Source organism: Notothenia rossii (assembly GCF_949606895.1).
Source record: "Notothenia rossii genome assembly, chromosome: 4".
NCBI lineage: Eukaryota > Metazoa > Chordata > Actinopteri > Perciformes > Nototheniidae > Notothenia > Notothenia rossii.
Window position 1 is genome coordinate 76618669 of NC_136902.1, and position 14117 is coordinate 76632785.

Sequence of the window (14117 nt, forward strand, 5' to 3'; positions counted from 1 at the left end):
ACACAGCGAGCATAGACCAGCCTGTCAGAACTATTGACGGGTGGTGTCAACGAAATGGGTTCAGAAAAACACATACTTTACATTAGCAAACACAGAACAATTCAAGCTTTGTAACCAGTGTGGCCTTAAGGGCTCTGAAGTTAACTCCATGATTAAACAAGAAGCACACATTAACTCATGGAACACTCTAGAGGACTTCTGAAGGTGAAAAGCAACTGTGAAAATCTAAAATAAATACTTGCAAATGCATATTTAATGAGCATTTCAGCAGTTTCAAAATGTTAAACATTTTAAGAGCTGCAACTCATGTCTTTGTTGAACATGATTTGCTAGGTTAATCGTTGGGTGTGAAAATGTCAGGAAATAGTGGGGGATGTGCATCACAATTTCTTGAAGTGCAGGAATACATTCACATCGCTTGCATGACCAACAGTCCAAAACACGACAATTTTAAGTTTAGTATCACAGAAAACTAAAAGCAGAACGTATACATAAACAGGAGGCTTCAGGAAGACAGTGTTTGCTGATTAGCTGTGCAGAAGACAGGGAGAAGAGAGAAACACAGGAGGGAAAGAAAACCACACAAGTACAGCCTGCCTGGCACGTAACACTCAGAATATTAACTGAATCATTCATTCGAAAGGGAAAATAGTAGCTCAACCATTTTGCTGTCGATGATCGATTAATCGAATATTTGTGTAAATGTTTTACAATTTGATAAAACCGTGAAAATCCATTTTATGTAATTTTCAGGGAAAAAGCCAGAAACATGAATCCTAAACTCTATATGATATTGCTTTGATACCAGAGACAATTTTGCCTTTATAAAATGAAGTTTCGAAGTTAAATCATAGAAATCCCTTATCAGACAAACTACTCTTGTGCTCAAAGTCATCTTCATAAATGGCCGTTTTCTACAGGGTGGTAGGAAAATCCAAGGACACTATGGTTGGGCAGAAAATGATTCAGGGTCTCTAGGGTACGGACCACTATTGCGGTAAGCATGTTGTAACTTCCGGTTGTTGTTGTTGTCATCTCCGGGTATCCCGTGTGCCTGTTCTGTTGCTGATAATCGATCGTTTTAAAACTCTTGATCACGACAACTGCCTGACGTTGTAATCACACGTTACTACAGCTTAAGCACTCACAACTCTCCTTCTCTGAGCGACTGTAACTCCACAGTTGCCTACACTCTTTTCGGGTTTGCTAACGGTAGCTACTTTAGCTTGAAAGCTAGCCATGGCTCTTTCCCCACCCTCGGGTGCTATTTCCTGCTCTAACTGTCTCATGTTTGGTTACTTCCCTACCTCCTTTACTGGTACCGATACATGTGTTAAATGTAGTATAGGTGTTAGGTTGGAGGCGGGAATCATAGCCATAGAAGTCCGGCTCCGCATCTTAGAAAGTAACTCAGCTACAGTAAAGCCCATGTTAGCCGGTGCGGACCGGCAAAAGGTAGCTCCTCTTAGCCGTCCCCCGGCAACTGCCGAGCAGCAGGGAGATTGGGTGACTGTTCAGAAGGGGCATAACGCGAAACCTGCAGGTCCCCACCAACCCGTTCACGTATCTAACAGATATTCCCCACTCAGCGAGACACACGCTGAGAAGCCAACTCTGGTTATTGGTAGCTCTATTATGAGACACGTGAATTTAGAGACCGAAGCCTCCACAGTCACATTGGGACACAGCTGCATTCCGGGGGCCAGAGCGGGCGACGTTGAGGCGCATCTTAAACTGCTGGCAAAAAGTAAACGTAAATACAGTAGGATTGTTATTCACGTCGGTGGTAATGATGTTCGTTTACGCCAATCAGAATGCACCAAACTTAATGTGGCGTCGGTGTGTAGTTATGCTAAAACAATGTCGGACACCGTAATCTTCTCTGGTCCCCTCCCCAATCTGATCAATGATGAAATGTGTAGCCGCACGTCATCATTTCAGCGCTGGTTGTCTTGGTGATGCCAAGCAAACAATGTGGGCTTCATAAATAATTGGACAGCCTACTGGGGAACACCTGGTCTGATTAAGAGAGACGGCATTCATCCTACTTTGGAAGGCGCAAATCTCATTTCGGCAAACATTTCAGGGCTTTGTGGACTTAATCCATGACAAACTGGAGTCGAGACCAGGAGGCGGAGTCGCAGTCTTACGCTTCCCTGCGCTCTCTCCTAGGCAGTCATCCATCGGAATCCCGAACCCAATAAAATACCCAATATTAACGGTGTGTGTGTCTGCCCAAGGACAATTTAAGGTAAAACCTAATAGAGGTGTCATACATAATAACCTACTAAAAGTAAATGTAACAACTACTACAGTGCAACAAAATAGGAAGGTTAAATGTGGTCTCTTAAACATAAGATATCTAGCATCTAAAGCAATATTGGTAAATTATTTAATATCAGATTATAATATTGATATATGCTGTCTCACTGAAACTTGTTTGAGACATGAAGAATATGTCTGCATAAATGAGGCCACTCCACCCAGCCATATAGACTCATATTGCCCGAGGCACGGGCCGAGGAGGTAGAGTTGCAGCAATCTTTGACTCAAGTTTACTTATCAATACTAAACAAAAATGTAATTATACCTCCTTTGAAAGCCTCGTTTTCAGTCTTACGCATCCGACCTGGAAAACTTTGCAGCCAATCTTATTTGTTACAGTGTACCGTGCACCAGGTCCTTATTCAGAGTTTTTATCAGCTTTGGTACTTAAAACAGATAAAGTAATTATCGTAGGTGACTTTAATATTCATGTTGACGATGATAAAAATAGCCTTACTGTTGCATTTAACTCTATATTATATTCTGTTGGTTTCTTTCAGAGTGTAAATAAACCAACCCACTGCTATAATCACACTCTTGACCTTGTTCTGACTTATGGTATTGAAATTGAGCAACTATTAGTCGAACCGCATAATCCTGCTTTATCCGACCATTTCTTAGTAACTTTTGAAGTACTGTTACTAGACTACAAAGCATTAGCCAAAAGCTCCTGCAGCAGAAACTTATCTGTTAGTGCTATAGCCAAATTTAAGGAAGAGATTCCACCAATACTTAACTCGATAGCATGTCTGCATGTAGGGGAGGAAACTTATACAAAATGTACACCACCCCAAATTGATCATGTTGTTGATAGTGCTACAGATGCGCTGCGAATAAAATTAGACTCTGTTGCTCCTTTGAAAAAGAAGAAAATAAAAGAAACATAGATTAGCTCCATGGCATAATGCCGAAACCCGCAAAATAAAGCAAAAGTCGAGACAACTTGAAAGGATATGGCGTTCCACTAAACTTGAAGAATCTCGTTTAATTTGGCATATTACTCTCAATGAATATAAGAAAGCACTGCGTAAAGCGAGAGCAGCATACTACTCTTCATTAATAGATGAGAATAAGAATAATACAATATTTCTTTTCAGCACTGTAGCCAGGCTGACAGAGAGCCACAGCTCGACTGAGCCTTCTATTCCCATAGCACTCAGTAGTAATGATTTTATGTGCTTTTTTAACGATAAAATTGTTACTCTCAGAAACAAAATCAATGACCTCTTGCCTTTGACCAGTATAGTGTTATCAACAGCTCCCGGAAACGTAAGTTCTAATATTACACTAGATAGTAAACTAGAATGCTTTTCAGCCATAAACCTTGAACAATTAAATTCAATGATTCTCTCTTCTAAACCATCAACGTGTATCTTAGACCCAATTCCAACTAAGCTGTTAAAATAAGTTTTTCCATTAATTAGCACTTCTTTATTAAATATTATGAATATGTCTTTATTATCAGGCTATGTTCCACAATCATTCAAAGTAGCAGTGATAAAACCGCTTCTTAAAAAGCACAACCTCGATCCAGAGGTTTTAGCCAACTATAGACCTATTTCTAATCTTCCGTTCCTCTCAAAAATTCTTGAGAAAGCAGTCGCAAAACAGCTGTGTGATTACTTAAAAAACTATGATTTATTTGAAGATTTTCAGTCTGGCTTTAGAACACAACATAGCACAGAGACAGCTCTGGTTAAAGTCACAAATGACATTCTAATAGCCTCTGACAAGGGACTTGTCTCTATTCTTGTCTTGCTCGATCTTAGTGCTGCATTTGATACTATCGACCATGATATCCTATTGCAAAGACTAGAGCACTTAGTTGGCATACAGGGAACTGCTTTAGGCTGGTTTAGGTCCTATCTATCTGAACGCTCTCAGTTTGTACGTGTCAACGATGAATCTTCCATGCAAACCAAAGTTAGCCATGGAGTGCCACAGGGCTCAGTGCTTGGACCTATTTTGTTCACCCTATATATGCTTCCGTTAGGCAATATTATAAGGAATCATTCTGTAAACTTTCATTGTTATGCGGATGATACTCAACTATATTTATCAATCAAGCCTGATGAAATTAATCATCTAAATAAAATTCAAGACTGCCTCAAGGACTTAAAAACGTGGATGACCTTACATTTTTTGATGTTAAACACGACCAAAACTGAAGTTATTGTACTTGGCCCGAAGAATCTACGAAACAAATTATCTAAAGATATATTAACTATGGATGGCATTAATTTGGCCTCCAGTGAGACTGTGAGGAATCTTGGTGTTATATTTGATCAGGATTTATCCTTTAACACCCACATAAAATCAATTTCAAGGACCGCCTACTTCCATCTACGTAACATTGCAAAAATCAGGCATATCTTGCCTCAAAACGATGCAGAGAAACTAGTCCATGCATTTGTTACTTCAAGGCTGGATTATTGTAACTCCTTATTATCAGGGTGTACCAAGAAGTCAGTCAAGTCGCTTCAGCTGATTCAAAATGCTGCAGCTCGTGTACTAACCAGAGTTAGGAAAAGGGACCACATTACTCCTGTTCTGGCTGCCTTACACTGGCTCCCTATAGAACACAGGATAGAATTGAAAATTCTTCTTCTCGCCTACAAAGCCCTTAATGGGCAGGCGCCATCTTACCTTAAAGAACTCATTATACCCTATTGTCCTTCTAGGGCATTGCGTTCCAAGAATGCAGGGTTGTTGGTTGTTCCTAGAGTCTCTAAAAGTACAATGGGAGCCAGAGCCTTTTCTTATCAAGCTCCACTTTTGTGGAATCAGCTTCCAGTTTGTGTTCGGACGGCAGACACCCTATCCATTTTTAAGAGTGCGCTTAAGACCTTCCTTTTTGATAAAGCTTATAGTTAGGGCTGATTAGATTCAGCCCCTAGTTTTGCTGATATAGGCTTAGTTTGTCGGGGGACATCTTACTTCTTCCTTCTCTCTGTCTATACCTGTGTACTCTCATGTTCCGATTAACCCAGCTTCCCCAAATTTCTTTCTTTTTGGTGTCTATATACGCCGGGATCCGGAGTCATGGATGATCCTGCGGTCCTGTGTCATGGATTGCGAGTCCTGGATCTTGAGTCGTGGCTGTGGTCCTGGATCATAAGTCCTGGATGGATATCCTCGTGGATTCATCTTCGTATTATACACACTTGCATTTCCAAACATTTGGACTACCTATGTTGCAAATGTATTATCTTTTCAATTTATACACGGCATCTATTGCACGTCTGTCCGTCCTGGGAGAGGGATCCCTCCTCTGTTGCTCTCCCTGAGGTTTCTCCCATTTTTCCCTTTAAACTGTGGGGTTTTCTCTGGAAGTTTTTCCTTGTACGATGTGAGGGTCTAAGGACAGAGGGTGTCGTATTGTCATACTGATATTCTGTACAAACTGTGAAGTCCACTGAGACAAATGTAACATTTGTGATATTGGGCTATATAAATAAACATTGATTGATTGATTGATTAAAACAGATAAAGTAATTATCGTAAGTGACTTTAATATTCATGTTGACGTTGATAAAAATAGCCTTACTGTTGCATTTAACTCTATATTAGATTATGTTGGTTTCTGTCAGAGTGTAAATAAACCAACCCATTGCTATAATCACACTCTCGACCTTGTTCTGACTTATGGTATTGAAATTGAGCAACTATTAGTCGAACCGCATAATCCTGCTTTATCCGACCATTTCTTAGTAACTTTTGAAATACTGTTACTAGACTACAAAGCATTAGTCAAAAGCTCCTGCAGCAGAAACCTATCTGTTAGTGCTATAGCCAAATGTAAGGAAGAGATTCCACCAATACTTAACTCGATATATGCCTGCATGTAAGGGAGGAAACTTATACAAAATGTACACCACCCCAAATTGATCATGTTGTTGATAGTGCTACAGATGCACTGCGAATATAAATTAGACTCTGTTGCTCCTTTGAAAAGAAGAAAATAAAACAACATAGATTAGCTCCAAGGCATAATGCCGAAACCCACAAAATAAAGCAAAAGTCGTGACAAATTGAAAGGATATGGCGTTCCACTAAACTCGAAGAATCTCGTTTAATTTGGTATATTACTCTCAATGAATATAAGAAAGCACTGTGTAAAGCGAGAGCAGCCTACTACTCTTCATTAATAGATGAGAATAAGAATAATGCAAGATTTCTTTTCAGCACTGTAGCCAAGCTGACAGAGAGCCACAGCTCGACTGAGCCTTCTATTCCCATAGCACTCAGTAGCAATGATTTTATGTGCTTTTTTAACGATAAAATTGTTACTCTTAGAAACAAAATTAATGACCTCTTGCCTTTGACCAGTATAGTGTTATCAACAGCTCCCGGAAACGTAAGGTCTAATATTACACTAGATAGTAAACTAGAATGCTTTTCAGCCATAAACCTTGAACAATTAAATTCAATGATTCTCTCTTCTAAACCATCAACGTGTATCTTAGACCCGATTCCAACTAAGCTGTTAAAATAAGTTTTTGCATTAATTGACACTTCTTTATTAAATATTATGAATATGTCTTTATTATCCGGCTCTGTTCCACAATCATTCAAAGTAGCAGTGATAAAACCGCTTCTTAAAAAGCACAACCTCGATCCAGAGGTTTTAGCCAACTATAGACCTATTTCTAATCTTCCGTTCCTTTCAAAAATTCTTGAGAAAGCAGTCGCAAAACAGCTGTGTGATTACTTAAAAAACTATGATTTATTTGAAGATTTTCAGTCTGGCTTTAGAACACATCATGTTAAAGTCACAAATGACATTCTAATAGCCTCAGACTCTATTCTTGTTTTGCTCGATCTCAGTGCTGCATTTGATACTATCGACCATGATATCCTATTGCAAAGACTAGAGCACTTAGTTGGCATACAGGAAACTGCTTTAGGCTGGTTTAGGTCCTATCTATCTGAACGCTCTCAGTTTGTACGTGTCAACGATGAATCTACCACGCAAACCAAAGTTAGCCATGGAGTGCCACAGGGCTCAGTGCTCGGACCTATTTTGTTCACATTATATATGCTTCCGTTAGGCAATATTATAAGGAATCATTCTGTAAACTTTCATTGTTATGCGGATGATACTCAACTATATTTATCAATCAAGCCTGATGAAATTAATCATCTAAATCAAATTCAAGACTGCCTCAAGGACTTAAAAACGTGGATGACCTTAAATCTTTTGATGTTAAACAGGGCCAAAACTGAAGTTATTGTACTTGGCCCAAAGAATCTACGAAACAAATTATCTAAAGATATACTAACTATGGATGGCATTAATTTGGCCTCCAGTGAGACTGTAACGAATCTTGGTGTTATATTAGATCAGCATTTATCCTTTAACGCCCACATAAAATCAATTTCAAGGACCGCCTACTTCCATCTACGTAACATTGCAAAAATCAGGCATATCTTGCCTCAAAACAATGCAGAGAAACTAGTCCATGCATTTGTTACTTCAAGGCTGGATTATTGTAACTCCTTATTATCAGGGTGTACCAAGAAGTCAGTCAAGTCGCTTCAGCTGATTCAAAATGCTGCGGCTCGTGTACTAACCAGAGTTCGGAAAAGGGACCACATTACTCCTGTTCTGCCTGCCTTACACTGGCTCCCTATAGAACACAGGATAGAATTGAAAATTCTTCTTCTTGCCTACAAAGCCCTTAATGGGCAGGCGCCATCTTACCTTAGAGAACTCATTATACCCTACTGTCCTACTAGGGCATTGCGTTCCAAGAATGCAGGGTTGTTGGTTGTTCCTAGAGTCTTTAAAAGTACAATGGGAGCAAGAGCCTTTTCTTATCAAGCTCCACTTTTGTGGAATCAGCTTCCAGTTTTTGTTCGGACGGCAGACACCCGTTTTTAAGAGTGCGCTTAAGACCTTCCTTTTTGATAAAGCTTATAGTTAGGGCTGATTAGATTCAGCCCCTAGTTTTGCTGATATAGGCTTAGTTTGTCAGGGGACATCTTACTTCTTCCTTCTCTCTGTCTATACCTGTGTACTCTCATGTTCCGATTAACCCAGCTTCCCACAATTTCTTTCTTTTTGGTGTCTATATACGCCGGGATCCGGAGTCATGGATGATCCTGCGGTCCTGTGTCATGGATCGCGGGTCCTGGATCTTGAGTCGTGGCTGTGGTCCTGGATCATAAGTCCTGGATGGATATCCTCGTGGATTCATCTTCCTATTATACACACATGCATTTCCAAACATTTGGACTACCTATGTTGCAAATGTATTATCTTTTCAATTTACACACGGCATCTATTGCACGTCTGTCCGTCCTGGGAGAGGGATCCCTCCTCTGTTGCTCTCCCTGAGGTTTCTCTCATTTTTCCCTTTAAACTGTGGGGTTTTCTCCGGAAGTTTTTCCTTGTACGATGTGAGGGTCTAAGGACAGAGGGTGTCGTATTGTCATACTGATATTCTGTACAAACTGTGAAGTCCACTGAGACAAATGTAACATTTGTGATATTGGGCTATGTAAATAAACATTGATTGATTGATGATTGAAGAAAACATAAGTGTGAGAGGAGGTGAGAGAAACCAGCATCTCCTCAGCTTACACTGACTTAACTTTGACTCCAGCCTTCTTCGTGTGCCCCTGTGTCTACGTCTCCGAGGGCCTCAGGGGCCTCTGAAGTGGAGCCAGAGCTTCATCAAACTAAAGCCTGGGGTGATGTCATCTTCATCGGTTAAGGCTCTGATAAAACAGCTGGCTCAATATTCTGCTACACAGGGCTGCATGTACAGTGCTGGCTGAGTGACATAATGACAAAAGGATGAATGCACAAACACAGAATTATGTTTCCAAACAAAATTCTCCACGCTATGAGGAATAGTTCAGTTTGACATGCTGGGAAATACTCTTATTTGCTTTCTTGCTGAGAGTTACATGAGAACATTGGCACCACTCATGATTGTGAAGTAAATATAAGCAAACATTAGCAGCCAGTATATGGTCATATTAAAAGTTATGACCATCTCTTGGGCAGGAGCAAATACTTCTGTGAGGACTTTATGCTAAGCTAAGCTACTGAAGTATTTTGTGGCTCTCAACTGGTCAGGCCTCAGGATCCACTTTTTCCTTAGTCAATAGATCGCAACCCGAAATTTTGAACCACTTGAATCTATTCAACAAAAAATCCTGCAGTAATATATAGTGCATATATCCCTTATATCCCTTCACAGAACAAAATAATGCTTTTAAATAAGGTTTAATGAGATGATGGAATCAAAGTTGAACTGTATAACATAAAAAGGCACACGTGCTGAAAACCTAACTCCAGAAGGGGGGTCTGGGTGGATTCTCCCCCAGGAGATTTTTTGAAATACTAACATATAAACTACCCATTCTGGTACACTCTGAGAAGAAAATAAATAGATTTATTACAACATATTTATAATATTTTATGCCATTGTTTGTTTTTCCCTTTGTTCTGACAGCTGAACTTGCTGCTCCACACAGAGAGAAGAGCAAAGAGGAGATAGTCTGTGTGAAATAGTTTAAATTGTGGGTAGGGGTAGATAGCCCCCATTGTTCTGTGACCTGTCAATCATCAAACCGGGGGTCCTATTTCATTTTGTGTTCATTTGTATCTGAAGTTGTACCCATGGATGTATAAAGAATAGTTCTACCGCAAAGTTATTCTCCGTGGGGACTTCCGGCTACAATCTTCATTCTGATTGGCCAGAAGACTCGAAAAAACAACAGCAAAGATGTTTTATTGAGAAGATGATCACTACGTGACAGAAGTTTTCAAAACCGTTTATAGTCTCCGGTACTTTCACAACGCCTACTGCATGCACAGCGTTAGAAAATCGGGCCTTCAAAATAAAAGTTTGACTTTTTCCCCCCAAAAAAAAAAAGTTAGTTTCTTTTTTTTCACTCACACATCTGCGACCCACTCGAAACGGGTCAGAGACCCACTTTTGGGTCGCGACCCACCAGTTGAGAACCACTGGACTCTCAACAAGAAAGCAGTTCAGCGTATATTCCCAAAAATGTCAAACTCTTTCCTTAAAAGGTGAAACAAAAGTTTATCTTCATCTTCGTATTTGACTTTTTTATGAAATGCTGGAAAGACGCTCAGACTGTTTTAAATATGAAGCATGACTTAACATCACAACTGTCATACCCTCCCTTCTATGTAACAGCTCTCCATAAATCAAAGCCCTGAGGAGGAAATGTAATGACATATAGGTTCTATAAACTACTTAAGCTTCCCTCAAAGAAAGTCCTGATATCCATTATTTACCTCTTTTTGTTATACTGAGGTTAATCTACGCAGGGAGAACCGGAGCTGTGGCCTGATTTTAGCATGGTCACGTATGTTACAAAGACCTCATGAAAGAGTTTCATGCTCATTCATCTCAGTGGGGCCACTTTCCCACAGAACCGGCTCTCTGCTCTGCTGCTGTCTGGGCAGCTTGTAGCAGCTGGAGCCCTGTGGGACAGACACACTCCTTATTATATTCACTTCTTCTCTTGTCTGCTTTTTCTCTTGCTACACAGCTGTTTCTGCACTGCCAATTCTAACACCTTGTTGTTTCTTGTGCACTCGTCCTAACTTTCTCCCCTCGGTGTCCTCACCTTCTCTCCCTCCGACACACTGCCAGCTCCCCCTCCTCGCCTCGGTGTGAGTCTTTCAGGTCTCTTTGCAGAGCCAAATGTGGCCTTCTGTTTCTCCATATGGAGGCAATTTTCCTCATGCTTTAAAGCCATTAGGAGTTGCAAATTAATCTCAGCAAACATAAAATAAACTGCCAGATTACTTCTTCACACTCCTGCAACCACTGTGGTCTCAAGTGAACCATAATCTTTGGCGGTACGGACTCCGTGGATGCAGTTATTTGTTAATCTTTGAGTCAAATAATCCATGGCCGCACAAAATAATAGTTTCCAAAGGCTTTGTAATAATGTCTATGTTTATTCCATTTGTACTGATGTGTGTTGTTTTAACTTGCGGTAAATCTTCGCCCCCCAAGTGCAACAATGAATCATTTTGCAAAATGGAACAAGGTGTGGCAATTATGGCCAAAAAGAAAAACTTGCTAGAGGTAAATGTTGGACAAATGTAGAAACATCAGACGAGTGCTTTTCAAAGACACAAAAAGTGCTGCATTGCCCCACCCCCCAAAAATCTGAAAGTTGCTGTGTTCACTATATCATATTAAAAAGAAAGCTGTCCAAATAACTCTAAGCGAAAGCAGCCTCAACAGTTTTACGGGCATCCGCAATGTTTAAACTAAATATGTGAAAACATGCTTGTCAATGTGGTTTTGAGCAGTGGACACATATTTATAAATGTATAGCTACATGTAAAGAGCAGAGTTATGGGCCCAACACTAGACCTTCACCCACCCTGAAAGTCTGTTTCTTCTGGCAGATTGTGGTGTCTCGCACCTGGATGAAAATGTTGCTCTTTCTGGGCTTAGAGTCTGCGGGTCTGTGGTATCAAGGAGCAGCTCTGCCCATCATGAGACCAACACTATGCCTCCCACTTTACAAGCGGCTCTGCTGGACATTCCTCTAAGACTCTTTCATTCATATTTTAGACTGACGATATTGGGAGGGACAGAGAACTGCCTCTGTCTGTGGTTAACAGGGAGTACATACACAATCAAAGAAAGACATACAGAGGGAAACAAAAGTGATTCTGATCCTCCTTCCAGACACAGAAGTGTATTTAATGCACGACCATAAAAGAAAAGGTACAAAACCACAGGGTAGAGAATCTCTTTCAACTGTTGCTTTACTGCCATCCTTTCTCCCCAAACTACAGTAATCCAAAACAGGCTTGCAATGTTAAATCCAAACTACTTTACAATGATATCAAACGACCAACAGAGGCACCATTAGCAAGCTACCCGACTACACACCACCAAACATTAAACAACGCACTGATGTGGGTAAAGCTGCTAAAAAGATACAGATGGGTTAGAGCAAAACACATGGCCTCTTTGAGAGATTTACTCTCCAACCACACTATCCCCTACATCTCGTAAAAGACAAAAAAAGAGAGCATAGATCAGAAACTCACCTTCACGACAGTCTTCTCCCACAAACCCTGGGCAGCATCTCCACTCCAGTGCAGTCACCTGCTTGTGGGCAACTTTGAAGGATGGCCTGATCACCGTCCTGTAGCTGCACAACAGCACAGGAACATGGATTGTAGCTACATGCATGTTTATACACATACAAATGCACGGACATAAAGCTGCAACATATTATATATGGATCCATTAAGTAATAGTGGATATTTTTGGGGACAACAGTGGGAGAGGGGGAGATCAAATATTTCACTTGATTGTGTTGATAATGCTTTTGTAAAGTAAAAGTGGAATGCATTTGTCTATATGACAGATCTGTCTCTCCATTTCACTCTGTGTCTCAAATAAAGGCACTCTCTGTTCCCAAAAATATATTTTAAAAGTATTATCACTATAAGACCAATACCAAAACATTCAAAGAAAGGGTGACAATGTGGCATAGCAGTGTTTCCACTAAATCTTTCCCCACAACTCTCTATATTCATGACAAAAAAAACATGTTTGAGCATCACAGACACTGAAAGAGCTGACATGGCTGCAGGTGTGTGACGACTCACCTGATGACCTTGGAACAAGGTCCCGGCCACCGGCAGCCCTGTATCACTCTCTGCACAGTGGTTTGTGTCCCATTGTACACCTGACAGGTCACTGTTCTGGAAACAGTATACTGACACCAGTTCCTAAAAATACAAATCAAACAGGGTTTTTAACACTCTAATAGTCGATGTGAAAATGGAAAAACCATAAACAATGGGACAATTTAATAGAGCTATAGATTTGTTTACAAACAGTGTACAGATGTGCTGCTCACCTGAGTTGGATACTGGTTCCGGTACCTGGCGGTCCAGTGTTGCCGCTTTGCTCCGACTTGATGCGCTGCCGCTGCAGTGTGATGCCCGGAAAGTGATAAACAAACCCTGTTCCCCGCGTAGGACAGACTAAACTTATCCACATGCACAGCGCGTAAAACAACGATAAAGCCATAATCTCCTTTTGATTTACCCCTGACATAGATTTATATCCTCAGATACCGAAGATGTTCAAGTAAACCCTGTTATAAATCCCACTTAGAGAGATGAAGTATCTGAAGGAATGGGGAAATAAAGTCTTAGCAAACTCCGCTGAAACCATCAATGAGTTGGTCATTTCATGTTTCCAAGGAGAAACAAACTGACAAATGAATCACACACAGCTTGTTCCTATAGAATAACGCGGGTTTCTGACGTTTGACATCGTGCCGAGGACTGAGGAGTCAAATATCCATGTGCGTAAAACGCGCTGCTTGTGGGGGCTGGAGACGGAGTACATAAAAGTGCATCTGTTCCCAACCAAAAACCACAACCCCTTGAGTTTTTATAGTCTTACTGCTATTAATGTGATAGCCAATAGTGAGTTCATAGTTAATTAACTTTCTTGCAGTGTCTTACTCGTGTCTCTATTCTCCTAACTTCCTGATAATATAAGGAGATACTTTTTGGAAAGACAGATATGAGCGATGACAATGTGATCTTAAAATAATCCGGTAGTTTAGTTTACCTCTGACACTTGATTGCAAATAACCTACAGATTTATGTTTAGGCTAGCCTATATAATTGAAAACTGATTAGATGTTTTAACAAAATGGGTATCACCCAAATTACCCACGTTTTTGATTTATGACCTCACCATCAAGTTTTGATTTGGGAAGTAAAATATATATTCATTAAGTTACCTGACATT

The 14117-nt window shown here is 40.4% G+C and overlaps 1 protein-coding gene across 1 annotated transcript in view; it reads right to left on the reverse strand.

The window, feature by feature from the left end:
* Positions 1–13914, reverse strand: part of col26a1 (collagen, type XXVI, alpha 1) — a 32322-nt gene extending 18408 nt beyond the window's left edge. Inside the window, exons 1-3 of the mRNA XM_079675083.1 lie at positions 13210–13914; positions 12956–13078; positions 12389–12492 (exon numbers count right to left, since the gene is read on the reverse strand). Of these exons, the coding sequence (XP_079531209.1) occupies positions 12389–12492; positions 12956–13078; positions 13210–13409 (427 nt within the window). The 5' untranslated portion in view covers positions 13410–13914. The remainder of the gene's footprint in view (positions 1–12388; positions 12493–12955; positions 13079–13209) is intronic.
* Positions 13915–14117: the final 203 nt, after the last annotated feature.